At 43.1% G+C, this 17155-nt stretch overlaps 1 protein-coding gene across 3 annotated transcripts; it reads left to right on the forward strand.

Annotated features, from left to right (window-relative positions):
- Positions 1 to 1762: 1762 nt before the first annotated feature.
- LOC109635187 (sodium- and chloride-dependent creatine transporter 1) lies at positions 1763 to 17155 on the forward strand. 3 transcript variants are annotated; one of them, XR_011243338.1, is made up of 15 exons: positions 1763 to 3037; positions 4129 to 4428; positions 7090 to 7221; positions 7321 to 7645; positions 8000 to 8132; positions 9415 to 9549; positions 9666 to 9769; positions 12244 to 12368; positions 13184 to 13296; positions 14132 to 14272; positions 14660 to 14891; positions 15454 to 15556; positions 15642 to 15742; positions 15820 to 15990; positions 16127 to 17155. XR_011243338.1 is itself a non-coding variant. In XM_069527669.1 (14 exons), exons 1-14 carry the CDS (start codon positions 3007 to 3009, stop codon positions 16253 to 16255), a joined length of 2043 nt encoding a protein of 680 aa, XP_069383770.1. In that variant the 5' UTR covers positions 1763 to 3006; the 3' UTR covers positions 16256 to 17155. The 3 variants fall into 3 exon arrangements, 1 of the variants encoding a protein (XP_069383770.1); XR_011243337.1 differs by having other exon boundaries at positions 14660 to 15556; XM_069527669.1 differs by lacking the exon at positions 14660 to 14891.

Consider the following 17155-nt stretch of genomic DNA (forward strand, 5'->3'; position numbering starts at 1 on the left):
TCCCTCCACTTAAGTTCTTGGAAAACCATTCAGTGGTTTTTGTTCAATCCTGCTGACATACAAAGAAACAAACCAATGGACAGGGGTGAAGACACAACCCCCTTAGTGTCGTTAAAAACACATTAGGGAAGCTGGTACCACTTTGAAAATTTGCATTTTTACTTAAGAATTTACTGAACATGTAATAGAGGTTAATAAATAGAGGGCAATTCTTGATGGACAGTGTTGTGTGATCACTGGACCCAACAGGGGCAGGCTGGGCTGTTTTATTATCATTGACTATACAAACCAAATAGTTTTACATATCCCTGCCTCGTAGCCAGTTAAATTCGGCCCACATGGGTCTGACACCACAATGTAAGTTGAATGCTGATGAGACGTGAGAATCACGGATGAATAAAAACACATAAAGGAACTTAAAGTTGGTAGAAGTCTCTCAAGGCTGGTGCAGCAAAGTGCCTCAAAATGGCCGACTTTCCTTCAGAGGCTGCTGCTACCACCAGTGGAGACGACCAGACATCCTCCCTGCATCTTGTACCAGTGACACCAGGTGAGTGAGTTCATTATGTCGACTTCTGTCATAGAGAGCAATTTGATTAAATCCTATGTCACTAGACTTTAGGCCTGAATCCAGGGAGACAAAGCATGTCTTTCTACTCCTCCGTGGATTCTCACCTTACAGTTGCAGTCTAACTTCTGTGAATTTTAATGCAGAGCTATGTCCGTCACATGCATTGGGTTCCTTTTTACTTTGAATACAGGGTGAGGAGAGTTGAAAATGATGTAGTCATCATTTAATAGATGAGCATGCTTACCTGCTTTTCATTTCATTTTTACAAAGCACCCGTCCCTGCCACAGGTCAGTGTTATTTATTGTCATAGAGTTAAAGGCTGTTGTCATATTATTTTATTTTTTAATCAACGACATTTATGATATCTTGATGTTGCACTCAATTTGTCTCTGGGTTTGCTCCTTGTTATGAAATTTATAAAGCAGTGTTTTATCAGTAGTGTGTGAGTGGGATTATTCGTGCAAAACTGTTGATGTAGACAATGTCCACTAGATGTCACCCCATATCAGATACAGCAGTCCAAGCTCTTCAAGATCACTATTTTAGTTGAAGGACACCAATGCAGACGCACTGTTGGTTAGAAGGATGACACAAAAGCTACAGGACGGATTACCACAAAACTAAGTGGAGGGATGTGTTACAGGTCACAGTAGAACCCATTGAAGTTTTTGTCTTCAAAAATATAACGATGTTGACAAAAAGTCTCATTTGAAAAGCTGGTGGCAGTTTTAAACATTGCTTAAAAATGACTTAATAAGTAACAAACTATCAATGTTGCTGTTGTGAGCAATTGTGTAAATGTATCTTGTTAACCCTCCTCCCTACAGTTCCTGCTGCCCCCGAAATGTAGACAAAATAAGCAGAACACAACACCATCAGAGGCTGCTTTGGGCATTTATCTACTGTGTGTGTGTGTGTGTGTGTTTGCATTTCTTGTGTACTTGTGTACAATTTCAAGTGTAGACCTCATGGAATAAGGAGATTTTGTAAGACTTGTTTTTAGGGTTAGGTATTAAGTTGAGATGGTTATGGTGTAGGGGTGTTAGGTTGCTCACATATGAATGGAAGTCTGTGCAAATTCCTTTAGTGTTAGAATTAGGTTTAGGGTAGGGGGCTAGAGAATGCAGTATGCAAATGAGTGTCCTCACTAAGATGGAAGTACAAGGTTTGTGGGGTTGGCTGGTCACAATGAATGGAAGTTGTGTGTACGTGCCTGTGTGCATGTCTGCGAGTGAGTGTGTGTGTGTACTTGTATAGAGATCTTTGTGAGGACCACCTTGCGCCTACACCCCACAGAGTGACACTCAGAGGTACCCATCTTTAATGAACTGTTTTAGGGTCAGGGTTAGACATTTAGTTTGGATGGTCAAGGTTACGGTAAGGGGCTAGGGAATGCATTATGTCTATGAGTGTCCTCCCAAAGACAGATATACAAACGCGTGTGTGTGCGTGTACTTATACCTCTGTGAGGACCATGTCCTTATAGAGGACATTTTGACCGGTCCTAACTTTTTCAAATGGTTGTTTGAGGGTTAAGACGTGGTTTTAGGGTTAGAATTAGGTTGAGGTCAGGGTTAGGCATTAAGTTGTGGTGGTTAAGGTTATGGTAAGGGGCTAGGGAATGCATTAGACGTACAGACGTGTGTGTGTAAGTGTGTCCATGCATGAGTGTGCATGTGACATAGACCTATCCTTGTGACTCTATCTTTCTTTTTGACTGCTGCTGCTGCTGCTGATGATGATGATGATGATGATGATGCTGTGCGCACAAACCGCACTGGATCCGGTCTCAGCCAATCACGTCAGGCGGCGGCGGCGGCGGAGAGGGAGGGAGGGCTCGAGCAGAGTCTGTCTCAGCTCACGGACCGTGGTGGAGCGGATCACATTCTCCTTCTGTCGAGCCGCGGCATCACGCACAGCTTCACGGACTCCTGACCGGCGCTGTTGGAACGACACGAGGACGACAGGAACCAGCTCCTCTCCCTAAGGCGCAGCATCATTTCCATCTAAGTGTCATCCATGAGATTCTTCAGGCTTACCTTCAAGTGCTTCGTCGACTGCTTCTGAATCTCCTCCTGTCATCGGCTCATCTGACCGCGGCGCTTTGTGAACACTGTTTTTTTTTCTGTCTCCGTCTCCCTGGCCGAGCTGAGGGGATCCAACGTGCGATCAAAAAACAAACTGCGATTGATTGTTGATTTTTTTTTCTCGATTTCAAGAAGGCGAAAAATAACAAACTCAGAAAACCAAAAGAAAACCAAAATCTAAAAAAAATCAAAGAAAGACAAGCTGAGCTCTAGCTGCTCGTGTGTGTGTGTGTCTGAGCCCTGTCATCAGCCAGACACGTTTATTAAAACTTCAACAAGGACCCTCTGGCTCAAACCAACAGCCGCCAGCTTCATTTGAAAAAGGAGAGAAACAGTTTTTCAACAACATGTCACCTGAGTTGGAAGAGAACAGCCAAGGTGAGTATGGTGCTGCATGACCTGCACTTGCTTAGCACAGGACTGAGCCTCAGGCTGCCTCAGCCTCATCACTTCACAGATACACGTGAGGATGACTAAATGTGCACCTCATGCAGAACATTTATTGTGCACATTTGCACCCACAACAAAATCAAATGTCAAGTTTGAAGTCCAGTGATGTGAGAGCATCATCATCTGACAGCATCACAGAATTAGATGACTCATGTTCAGGCATCTCCACTGTGAGATGTGAGCAGATCAGGTCTTATTCCTCACACAAACCCCCATTCACACGCAGGGACAATAGATTTTTTTTCTTATCCCAACATGGGGTCTATTTGGATTAACGTGAAGCTCATGGGACAATCAAGTTGCTTCCATCTTTCACCTTCCTCGCTCCCCTCTTCTTCTTTTTCCCCTCCTCTGTTCGCACACCCTCTCAAACTGCTCTGATCTGGATTCAGCTGCCTCGCTTTTGCATCCAGCACAGAGAAGCTGACACTGATATCACAGGATGGCAGCAGTGGAGCGGCACACCGGTGCATTTACTTGTGTCTGAGCCCCCTGCCTGCATGTGTTCACTGGTGTTTGTGGGGAAATGGACACAAAAGACGATGAGCGAGGACGTGCCTTCAGCCGGCTCTCCTCTCTGCTGTTGTACCGCAGCATCACTAATCATCCACTGTCTGTGAGACAGAGAGAATGAGCATCGGGGGGAGGGCTCAGTGATGCCAGCACAACAGCAACGTGATTTCAGCCCAAGCACTGATTGTGTGAGGGCAGATTACACACAGAAACCCACTGAATGTGCACAGTGCAATGCATTTTAGCTGTAGCTGTTCTGATGCTTTATGCAATGAATGGAAAACCTTCAGATTCCCTCTTCCATTCATTACCAGCCTCCAGTTTTGATTTGTGGTGTGAAGTTGTGAGTATGTAAGTTGTAAGTTGTGTGTATGTTTACATGAGTGTTAAAATACTGTCTCCTCCTCTGCATTTAAACAAACTGATCCCTGGTGTCTTGTCTGTCTCCATTTTCCCCTCTCTCTTCTTCTTTCTCATCTGACTCTCCCATCTTTTCCCCCGTCCAGGTGAAATCAGTCTCCCCCAGCTGGAGGCAGGGACCCTGTCCGAGGAGGAGGGTGGGGGGTCAGCTCGCCCCCTGGTGCCCGTGCCTGGAGCGGGGCCAGGGTGTGGCGAGGGCGGAGGGGCTGGCCCACCGCAGGCCCAGGATGGGGCTGCAGCCGGGACCGGGAACGGGGTGGCAGTGCCGGTGGTGGAGAGAGAAACATGGACCAGACAGATGGACTTCATTATGTCCTGCGTGGGTTTTGCTGTTGGCTTGGGCAATGTGTGGAGGTTCCCATATCTCTGCTACAAGAACGGAGGAGGTGAGCTCCAGGTCCACAGTATGGTTAGAATCATTCTCTGTGCTACTATATGAGAAGTTTAATTTCAAAATGTGTCAGGATCCATTTCACTAAAATAGTTCAGATTGATATCCAAAGCTTATATTTTCTTACACTAAGTCTAAAACATGAGTATGCAAGCACACTTCACAGAGTACTTGGGATTTTCAGTAACAACCACTTTATCTTATAATAAACTGCACCACTGTGCATTGTCCATCACCATTGTTTAAAATCCAGACACAGCTAGTGTCTCTTAACGTAGGAAGGTAAAGCGGATCGTCCTTTTACTAGAAGGTTGGTGGCTCGATCCCTGGTTCGCATTCCAAACAAAGTGTGCTTGGGCAAGACACTGGACCTTAAAGACCTGTGCAACTGTGTGTGTGTGTGTGTGTGATAGAAAAGACCTGTGTATTGAAACATATGTGAATCTAACTCACAATGTAACGTGCTTTGAGTGGTCGATGAGAATAGAAAAGTGCAGTAGAGATAGTGTCTAGACTTGATGACTCATTTTCCTAGATATTGGTAGATGCCGTCATGGCTATAGGCCAAAGGATCAACGTTAAGAGCTTCCATTAACTTGCTGTTAGAATACAATAGAAACAAATCCTAGAAATTCTTCATTGGAAAAAGTGGTTCAGCTAATTGAAATCCTGGTATTTCACTATTGACAGTCAGCTATTTCTCTCAGATTCTCCTGGCAGTTGGTGGAACAACACTTTATTTGTTATAGCTGACCGTTGCTTCACATTCAGACCTAGTACAAGTTGCCCTTCGGTCAGTCCGCTGATCACAAGTTGTTTTATGGTCTGTATCCACTCCCCTACATCTGTGCCAGCTAGTCTTACGGTAACCTCCCTGGACGGCAGCTTCTGGCCTTGACTAGTGTTATCTCTGCCCTATACCCACCTTTCTCTTTTTTTATGAGGTGTTTAGTTGAATGGTACAACTCAGTGTGTGTGTGTGTGTGTGTGTGTTTCATAGTCCAGCCCTCCCTCTCTTGTGTGTGTGGGTCTTGTGACCCATGGCTTTGATACCCACCTTCTGGTATCGTATAACAATGGCCTGCCTCACACAGTCCACCCCCCTGTGCTCCTGCCCAGACCTCACGTAGAATACAAAGGTGCTCTCTCCCTCTTTGCTCCTGATAAGGAACCATATGGGTTTGTCACACAATAACTGTCCTGTTACTGTGTGTCAGATAAGGTCTGCAGCTTGTAGATGAGCCGTCTGAATCAAGGACACACTCCAGTGGAGACTATGGAAGATAGAACTGTAAACATGTGGAATTAATGCTCTGCAAATCTCATTTATTTATTAATTAATTTATTTATTTGTAACTCGGCTTCTTGGCCTGCTGTGTCTGGTCCAGTCATGATTAGAGAGGCTTTACTTAAGCCTATTAAGGACGCAGTTCCTCGCTGATTTGCCCAATATGCCAGGGTACGTCAGCCCAAGCATTTTCTCTAGTCATTCCATTCACGCCTCCAATTGCATCCCTTTCTCTTTCTCTCCTTTCCTCTCTGTGTCTCTCTCTTGATCTCCCACCCCTTTTCTCTGTAAGACTCCCGTTCACAAATGTTTCCATATAAGGCTACAGCCCTCTGCACTCACAGAATGACATAAAGATGATGGACTGAATGAGGCACAAACTGTCAATCAATAGTACCGTTGCGGAGACAACCAGGGCAATGGCGTGGTGGTTCTTTTTTTTTTCTTTTTTTTTTGCATTAGTTGAAGCTCCTCAACCACAGCATTGTCCCAGTTTATCTTGTGTCCCTTCCCTGTGATCCATCTATCTTTCCCTCCTTTCTTCTCGGCCTCTCTCTGCTCTGCGTCACACCTGGTCATGTGACTCCCTTCCATCTGCGCACTGTGGTGGCATCACCCTCTTATATTATTAATCAAACCAAATCGTTTAGTGAATTAAAAAGGGCCATGCCATCTTTTTAATTTAGGTTTTTTTTTCTCGCCGTCTATTCCTGATCACAGCAAGCTGCTGCCATGGCACAAGTCTAAAGGGAGATTATTTATAGAAAACACTGACACTCACCGTCTGTCTCCTTTAACTTTGTACAGAATCTATATTTTAAGAATAAAGGATAATTGACAAAATCATTGACGACCTTTAACCCTATCTGTCTGTGGCACAGCAGCACATTCCATTCACATCATTGCACATATCATCTGAAGACTGATGTTATTTATTGTTATATTTATAATTCAAAATGAAAAACTTTACAATGGTGTGTTTAGGGGTTTAATTCAGTGTATGACCATGAAATGTTCTCTGTTTGTCAACACACTTGGTTGGTAAATGTTCCTTTTATAGTAAATGACAACAAAGTCTCTATAGTCTAATATTTTGTTATGTTATTGGGAATTAGTTTATTTAATGTGATTATTACCATGATAATGCCATTAATAATTATTGTGTTATTAAGGAATATAAACCACACATTCTGTCGTAATATGCTTCTTATAAAATATCCAAACCTTGCCACGTGCTTTTACTTGTTACAGAGTTTTTTTTCCGAGTTACTGAATTCTTTGCTGTTTGCGATAATGACACCATGCACTGTATCTCCCTGCCTGTAAATTCAGGTGCCTCATGATGAATGTGTTTGTTGTGTGTTGCAGGCGTTTTTCTGATTCCCTACTTGCTCATCGTGTTCATCGGGGGCATCCCGGTCTTCTTCCTGGAGATCGCGCTGGGACAGTTCATGAAGCAAGGAGGGGTCTCTGCCTGGAACATTGCACCCCTCTTCAAAGGTACCTAACTCTGTTCAAGTTATTTTAATACTGTTTATCACCTCTGATTTGCAAATTGTAACCCTTCATCCTGTGCCTTCCTCCCCTCCTCTCTGCCAGGTCTGGGCTTGGCCTCGATGGTGATCGTGTTCTTCTGTAACACCTACTACATCATGATTCTGGTGTGGGGCCTCTACTTTCTCTTCCACTCCTTCACCAACCCACTGCCCTGGGCCACCTGTGGACATCCCTGGAACACGCCCAACTGTACACAGGACTTCCGGCGTGCCTGCCACAACCGCAGCGCACTGCCTTCATCTGCTGACACCCCCTCCAACCTCGACCCCTCTGCGTCCCCGCTAAACCTGTCCTCAGCCCTGCTCCTTCTCAACGGCAGCTGCGTGGAGTCCGAGGGCATGCGCTCCCCTGTCATCGAGTTCTGGGAGTATGTCGTAATTTGACTGGGAGTTGTCATGGAGGACTAGAACCAAATCCAAAGCCAAAAAGATTTGAATACCGCTAAGTTGACCTACGTTTGTGCACTTTGTATCCAGCCACCACACTTTGTCATGCAGACCTTTATTATGATCATAAACATGAACAGATTTGATTATATAATTAACTTTTAGGGCATTTACAGTCCAAGCCCTAGCAAATTCTTATTTACCCCGTATTCAAGTTGTAGTTCGACCTGCAGACTCCTGCATGAAGTGATCCACTAGATCTTCAAATGTCCCATTGGTGTGTTTGGAAACCATTGACTGTTCTAACGGGCACGTCTCTGTGTTCTCTCTCCCAGGCGTAAAGTGCTGCGTCTGTCTGGTGGGCTGCACGAGCCAGGTGACATCAGCTATGAGATGGTGCTCTGTCTCATAGTCACCTGGATCATCGTTTACTTCTGCATGTGGAAAGGTGTTAAATCTACTGGCAAGGTAAAGTGTTTTCTGGCTGTGCAATTCATGGTGCTTAATGTTACATGCCAGTGAGCTGAGCTTAGTGAGTGTATATTAATATTTATGGCTTCATATACTACACTGTGCATAAAATGTTACTTGTCACCATCAGGGTTCATGGAGTGCAGAGTGTTATTTGCATGGCTTTGTGTGAAAGATTTAAATAATTACAGCATTTTGCCCTGTGACCCCAAATCAGCTTTAGTGTCAAGACTGAAAAACATAAACACAGATATAAAGGCACATGTGTATTCTCTCAATGTCTGCTAATTTGCATAGTTATTTATATGTACAGTTTAATATATATTTTTTTATTATATACGTGCTTATATTTATGTGTGTATACATATATGTGCAGCTTAATGTTTCAGTCAGGTTACAATCTTCTGATCCCAACATCCCTATTATGTTAAATGCTCCATACGCATTGTTCCATTTAAAAAAGATGTCCACTTCTCATTTTGTTTTAATGTGTGTGCACTTAAACATTGACGAAAACGAATGCAACCATATTTTGTAGCATATGGAGCTGTCTGTGTTTGCATACTTGTGTCTCCAGAGTAGCTGCAGCTCGTAGAGCGAGGGGGAAAACAATGAAGGAGATTGAGCCAGCCAGCTGTAAGCCGATTAGTAACTTTCCACGATGTAGATGTTTTAGAGCTGACCATGTTCACCCTAGATCAAGGCAAATATGTGCTTTCTCATTACTTTGCTCTTACCACACTGATTTAGCTGAGACTTGCTTCTTCAAGGTAGCATGGGGGCATAACTTGACAAAGACTACTTTCTGAAAAGGTCTGCCAAAAACCCCTGCTATTGCAGGAGGTTTACAAATTGTCTGGCTTTCCATTTACAGGCTACCTTTTCTTCAAAGTAACATGACAGGGCCCATTACACATCTACTACAGGAAGGACCTAATGGGCTTCTACTTAAGACTTGAGTATTTGCAAAGCAGGTAAATGCTTAATCCAAGTGATAAAAACAGCAGTTGCATTGAAACTTTTGACCATAGCTGATGGACCATGTTAATAAGCACTGAACTAGCTTGTTAAATACATCATATAACCACATATTTTTATGTACTCACCTCATGTAGTATGAGGAGTTTAATGTTAACTGTGGAGTTTTCTACTTTTATTTACTACAAGTTAATGCATAGCATTCAAACCTCACCTCCCCACCTCCAAGTATATTCTACAAATTGGTGCTAGGATATCTAGAAATATACTTCACATCTCCCTTTTTTCCATCTTTCTGCAGGTTGTGTACTTCACTGCTCTGTTCCCATACCTGGTTCTGGTTGTTCTTCTGGCCCACGGAGTCACTTTACCTGGAGCTATAAATGGGATTGTTTACTACCTGAAACCAGACTGGTCCAAACTTGGAGAAGCACAGGTATAACCTTTGCATATGCTTGCATTTGAATATCCTCACACATACTGTTTGTCTGCAGCATTGCAGTGAAAAGAAAGAGTGTGAAATATTACTCACACAGTTCCCTTACATGATAGGTGTGGATTGATGCCGGCACTCAAATTTTCTTCTCCTATGCCATCGGACTGGGTGCCCTGACTGCACTGGGCAGCTACAACCGCTTCCATAACAACTGTTACCAGTGAGTCAATACACAACATAGAACCAGATGACACTGTCACTGGAAGGAGGCCAACGTCAACACAAACATCAGCCAGACACTGTGTACTGATGAATGTGAGCGTTGACCCGATTAGTCTAAAACATACCAAAAAAATACCATTCATAATTGCTCTTTTTTTCACTACTCACACTTGATGGATACACTGTATGAGTGTAAGGAGTTATGCCCGAAGGCCCACAGACTTCCTGGCCCACTACTCACATGTCAGATGTAAAGTAATTTCCTCCGTGATAAAAATAGAAGTGATTTGGTTTCCAGGAGGAGCTCTATTTTATTTTATTATACATATGAACTGATACAATAGAAGGTCTAGCCGGCCCTTAATGAAGACGGGAGTGTCGCGTCTTGTTCAAACTACAGGTGACCTCGCTAGTTCTGTTCGCTGGCAGCTCGATGAGCCTAAAAGTATTTACTCTTAGCAGATATTTGAATATATGAAGAGACCGGTAGCACCACAGCAGTAGTGGGGATAGATAATCTTATCACTCGCTGTGTGGATATTTGGAATGCCCGTAATAGGAGGAGCCTCACAAATATCCTGCCATCTGGTATTTTCTCTGCCTTGACCTTAATTGGAAGTTAAAAGATGTGTACAGATCCTGAGGTATGTCCGCTCAGCTCTGTTTCTCACACACACTTTAAGTAGCCCAGAATATCTTGGGAGAAGTATATATAAACTGCACTGTGATGCCAATGTATTTAGGACTCAGGAGCCAGTTTTGGGCTCTCATTCACTTGTTTTTAAACCACTTATCTTAATCTAACTGGTGTCTTTTATATCTGATCTTGTGCTGTAGCATTAGGGAAAACAGTGTCAGTCAATGTGTCAGTCTGTCCATGTCTTTGTCCAAGTCTTTGGTCTAGGGTTAGGGTTAATCTTAGTCTTTATCCTTTGAATTGATTGTCATGACAAAAACATTTGCTAAAAATACCATGCAAAAGTGATAACATTAGCTAATATTTAGCAAGGCCTCATGTACTCAATTTAAAATGTTCCAAAATGTTCCATGCTAAAGTTAGCACATCCATATCCAATAGATACAATGTATATCATCTAATATATCTTCATATTTGCAACCTGTAGGTCTATTTACATTTTCAACTTTAAAAACTGATGGTAGACATTATAGCTATTGACATAGCATGCTAATGTGCTAACATAAGCTAATATTTAGTTGATATAGACTTAGAAAATGCTAAAGGTTAGCACAGATGCAACGAAAACTTCACATTTGCAATCAGTATTTACATTTTCATTTTTGAAAATGCTGTGTGCAGCATATTTGTGGTTTTTATGAAAAGAATTGATTTCACTCTTGTGTCCTGTGTGTTTTTGTGTCTGATATGTTGATTTACTATGTATGTATGTCTGTATAAGCACTGTTGTGCTGAAAATATACCAAACAGTGACACAGTAAACATTTTTAAGTTGGTATATTAAGGCAAAATCACACACGTAAAAAAATGGCCAAAACAGACCAGGACTCTTGAGGGTTCCGCTAATTTTTGTATAATAATGTTAGCATTCAGCTCAAAGCACAGGTGGGCTAAACCACACTTTAGTCTTGAGTACACACTAATAAATGCGGAGCCTTGTCTTGGATAAACATGGTTTTATTTGTTCATAGTTAAATCTCTACTGCCCCAATGCCAAATCCAACATTTTACACCCCTCGAGGTAAACTTGTCTCCTCTCAGCCCTGTTTATTTCCTTGTATGTAATGACCATTACAGACTCACAGGGCCACTAGTGCAGCTATAGACTTGCAGTCTTATTTAACAATTGTGGTCTTGATGCGGTCGACTTTCCCACTCTGACTTGTTGTAATTATGCAAATCCATAAGCATTCCTCTGAGCATTTCTTCAGATTGATTGAGCTTGTTGACGGCTGATGGAGTGGTGGCCGCTGCTGAAGGCAGCTGCTGTTATAATAACCACTGTGGTGCAACTGTTGTTTATACAGAGAGGATTCTTGGCTGGTGTTGTTAACTCGACTTGACTTATCAGAGTAAACTGAAGGTCACTCACTGTTCACCATAAAACTGGAATGGAATATAAATGACTTTATATTTGAATGGGAATGAAATCTCCAACATAATTTATTTATAAATGCATGCATTATTATAATATTAGATACAGTTAATACTCTATATATACAGCTGACAGTAGTAATTAGTCAGTCGGGGGTATCATTTAACTCTTTCCCCTCTCAGACCTTGGAACAGACTTACCATTGGTTTATTTCTTCTCCTCCTGCCAACAAAGACAACAGAAGCTTTCAGAGAAATTGCTATTGATCCCTGATTTGCAAACACAGCATCCCATTTGAGCCTCATGTTACAGGATATTTATTATACTGCATATTTTTCACATTCTACTCTTCTGTTTTTACCCCCTCTCTCTTTCTCTCTTTTCCTCTTTCTTATTGCAGGGATGCATTCGTCCTGGCCTTCATTAACAGCGGAACCAGTTTCTTTGCAGGCTTTGTGGTGTTCTCTGTGCTGGGCTTCATGGCTGAAGAGCAAGGCGTGGACATCAGTAAGGTAGCAGAGAGTGGTAAGGATACAGCATCCCCACTATGTAGCCACCTTAATCCCACTGTAATGAGCAATGTGCTGACACTGAGAGCTAAATCAGGGGTTACGCAAAGGTCCACCTCTGATTTGTATTTATGGTTAGAAGTCTGAAATTATTGCTGATTACAAAATAACATTTGATAAACTTACTTATAGCATTTAAATTCATGGCATTAAAAATGGTCAAAATACCTTTGAACCGAGGCACAGTAGATGTGATTGCCAGATGGAGACTGATCCAAATGTTCATTGGTCAAGCTGCTGCAATTTGAGCTTTTCACCACATTAACTGTGGAGAATGCAGGCTTACACTAATATCTTCTGATATCCACCAGCCAGAGTTGCTTTTAAACAAGCCCCATGTGACCCCTGAACTTTCATTTGTGATTACATCACAAAAGTCACTTGTCTTATGATGTGGTCAGCACACAACTGATGCAGACACGGCTCAGACAGTTAGTTCAGACACATTTTGTACCTGCGACGACTTCTCATAACACTCTCGTAGTTAGCATCACTAAGACAACGCTGTCAACGATATGGCAATAAGCCAGAGTAAAAGCATCTTCAGCAGGGGACACGATCAATGTGAATAATCTCCAGCTACGCTGCATATTACATTTTTTTAATGATAGAAATGTATTCCAAAATCGAAACATTACACCTCATAAAGTGTTGTAGATAAACTCTGGGTGCAGATTGACTTGCTCTCCAGTTTGGATGTGGGCCGAGGTCTGGACTTTGAGAAGCCATGCCCTGTACTTTATGCCTCTGACTCTGCTTCTTAATGTGCAGGTCCAGGCCTGGCCTTTATTGCCTACCCCAAGGCTGTGACTCTGATGCCTCTGGCGCCGCTCTGGGCAGCACTTTTCTTCTTCATGTTGCTCATACTGGGCTTGGACAGCCAGGTATGGACACATCTAAGTTTGTTTATATCCACCTTAGCTTCGTCTTATAGGACACTGTATGCTAATGCAAGGTATTACCTGCTTCTGTATTTTGCTGTTTTCGATTCTGCAGCACTTATTAACATTGCCTCCATTTCTGTGTCTCTATCACTTCATCTCACACAGACAGTCCAGGCACACCGCGTCCAGCTTTAGCATTGCATTTCTTAGCAGCCTGTTTGTTGTGTGTCTGTTTGAGCCAGTGCCTACATCCATTGTTTTACAGCCCAGGGATTTGTCAATGAGCTTCTGTCTGATTCACACAGAGAGCGTCTGTCTACTCTCCAATCCTTTTCAGTTACTCTCACTTCCCCATTTCTTCTGCATTAATTTTTTCTCCTTTTCCTGCCATAGCCACACTGCATGTACTGCCATTTCTACTAAATGATGTAAAAATAGCTCCACAGTTGAACTCAGTCTGCAGGTTGAAAAATTTCTCTGCAAAGATACACATACACATTCTTGCATTTCTAGACTGAGGAAGGGAGTGTGAGCGGACATGCTCACCTCTCAGTTACATGTCAGGTGCATCTGACACACAGGACATTTGTTGGTTGAAAGGGAACATTAGCGGGTAGTCATGGGGTTGACTCAGCAGTATGTTATTTCCAAGTACATTGCATTGCATTTCCAAGTACATTGAATTGCCGGTTACAATGCAGACATCTGTGCACAACATCCAAGCATATTCACAGACTCAGAAGCATCTCACTGACTTGAATCTTAATCGCTGGGTCTGTCATTCACCATTCTCCTCATTCTTTCTCTCTTTTTATCCTCTCACTTTCTTTTTCAGTTTGTCGGGGTAGAAGGTTTGATAACAGGAATCATGGACATGCTGCCTCCTAAATCTGTCCTGGGCTCTCTGCGCCGAGAGGTGGTGGCGGCCATCTGCTGCTTCATCTGCTTTCTCATCGACATGTCTATGGTCACAGAGGTATAGTGTGGAGTTTAAGACCTCATTCTGTTGTTTGTCAGGATTTAAGTGGGATGCACAAAATAACTTCCAGACTGAATTCAATGCCATTCAAAAACTTGGGTCAGAGGATTATTTTGATGATTCTATAAAATACTTAGTAGGAATGCAGCCTTTATTGACATACACATTGGATTTCAAATTCTATTCTATTATGGCAATGTACATCTGTTGAGTCAATTCAAAGCTGAACTGTTAAACTGCCAAATAAACAACGTAGCTGAAGGCTAGTTAAAGTTTTTCAGTACTGGGTATGTCCCCCCAGTTTTCATCACATATAGTGCTACACACCTTCATCACAGCAGAGTCAATACTAGCCTGTGGAATGTTGTTCCACTCCTCCACAAGGGCTTGGCGGAGTTGTCGGATGTTTTCTGGCTGTGGCCGATCCAGAGCATCCCAGAGATGCTCAATGGGTGACCTGTCTGGCGAGTATGCAGGCCAAGGCAGGACTGGGACGTCTCAGCGTCCGACAGGGCACGACAAATCTGTGCTACATGAGGACGTGCATTGTCATGTTGGAATGTCAGTCCATGGCGCCGGATAAACCGGATCACATGGGCACAAGGATCTCGTCACGGTATCACTGGGCATCATCTCCCTTTATGGTCCAACTTCACATTTTTGGGTGGCCTTTATTGTTGGATTGTAATGATACTGTTTGCCACACGTAGACTTTTTTTATTGTAGCCACACCTGTCTAGCCTATGAATTATCTCAGTTCGCTGGTACTCAATGGTTGAACATTAAACAAATTGTTTTGTACCATAGAAATACAGCAAAGATAAGGTTCAGATAAGTTTGCACACTTTGACCAAGGCCCAACAGTCCCTTTAAATTCAATTTAGCTGCACCAAAGTTTACACATTCATAGATATAAGTCCTCCAAATATCCCTGTTTTTTCATCTACAGTACATCTATGTGTTGTCCCTTTGGAAATTGTTAAAAACGTTGCAATGTTAAAGAAAGTGAATAAAAAAGAATTCCTGGATCCGTACCAAAATTTCATGGGCTTAGGAAACCATTGCCAGGACTGAAATGGGATGAAAGCCTGAACAGTGGAGACAGGGCTGCAGTCAGGTCATACATAAAGAATTAGCAGGATAGACTGGATCCTCACTGCTTTCTCTGTTTCTGTCAGGGAGGGATGTATGTCTTCCAGCTGTTTGACTACTACTCTGCCAGCGGCATCACTCTGCTGTGGCAGGCCTTCTGGGAGTGTGTGGTGATTGCATGGGTCTATGGTGAGACAATGCTGCACAACTGTAATACAAACAGCACAAACAACACAATCTAATGCATTATCTCACTTTATGTCATCGTTGTCAGGCGCGGACCGTTTCATGGACGACGTGGCTCGTATGATAGGCTACCAGCCGCTACCCTACATGAAGTGGTGCTGGTCCTACATCACGCCTATTGTTTGTGTGGTAAGTGTTGTTGTGTGTGATTTTCTATTCGTTCTACGTGGCACTTGCAAACCGCTGACAGTTTTGTGTGCATACAGGGTGTGTTCCTGTTCCATGTGGTGAACTACAAGCCCCTGACCTACAACACAGTGTATACATACCCCTTGTGGGGTGAAGCACTTGGCTGGTTATTGGCTCTGTCCTCAATGCTCTGTATCCCTGTCACTGTTCTCTACAAACTGCTTCGCTGCAAAGGATCTTTTCGGGAGGTCAGTAGGCCAGGGTGCAAACACGGATGATTGTGCACATTCTCTTGTGCGTGAATTAAGAAGCGTATCTAAATATCAGTGCTCCAGCATCAGTCCACGGAGCCAACTCATCGTGTCTTTGTATTTTTCTGTGCAGAGGTGGCAGCACCTTACCACCCCAGTTTGGGGAAGACATCACCTGGAGTATCTGGCCCCAGAGAGCGAGGCCAAACTGCTGCCCCCTGCTGGAACCAAGAATCAGCTTCTCTTTGAGAGTGTCATCTGATGAGCTGAGCCCTACAGAACACAGATTCAAGGTCGCCCTTGACATCAGCACCCACAGAAACAAACATACAGATGACTCAACACGCATGCACACCACACTGGCCCAGTCAGAGCAAAGTGCAGATTAATCACGCACCCCACAGTTTTTAAGGTATATAAAAGCCCTGGACAATTGGACCAAAGATAAGATGGGAGAAGAACTGAAACACAACCGCACGTATACAGTCATCACAGGCTGATGTTCCGTCTGCTCTGCTTTCTGACTCTACCTCGCTGATTCTCCCCTCTCTTTCTGTCCCCTGCCTTTGTGCTGTCCCGTCCCGTCTTGTTTTGTGAGTGCGATATGTCCAGTGTAGTTGCGATATTTTCCCTCACTGCGCCTCTGTGTTTAAGTTCAACAGCCTCGTAACATGTCATGTCATTTTATTGTGAGTGAGCAAAAACTTAAAAAAATCTTGTGAAGCTTTCGAAAATGAAAGACGTCATGTTCGCTGCTGATATGCCATGGTCTGAATGTGTGTGTGTGTGTGTAAGTGAGTAAGAAGGAGTGTGTGTTGGATTGTGGCAGTGGTGTCTTCATTTACATGTAGCATTGTGTTTGCCCATCATTGTTTCCTGCCAAGTGTACTCTCTTCATGAACAGCTTCCATTTGTAAGAAACAAAAAAACAATCAAAAAGAGAAAATGCATCACCACTTCCAGCTGTGTGTTATGAACTAACTTATCCAGTGTATTGTAGGGTCTGTGAATCAGTGTTAACAATATTTGGAGGGAATGACGATCAATATTTCCATCAGAAGAGATGGAGAGAAAGTGTGCGAAGAGCAGGAGACGGGGATGTGGGGAGGGGGAAGAGACTTGGTGAAAGGAAAGAAGCAATAAATGACCAGATTAAGATGGA

Source organism: Paralichthys olivaceus, chromosome 6 (genome assembly GCF_024713975.1).
Source record: "Paralichthys olivaceus isolate ysfri-2021 chromosome 6, ASM2471397v2, whole genome shotgun sequence".
Classification (NCBI taxonomy): Eukaryota; Metazoa; Chordata; class Actinopteri; order Pleuronectiformes; family Paralichthyidae; genus Paralichthys; species Paralichthys olivaceus.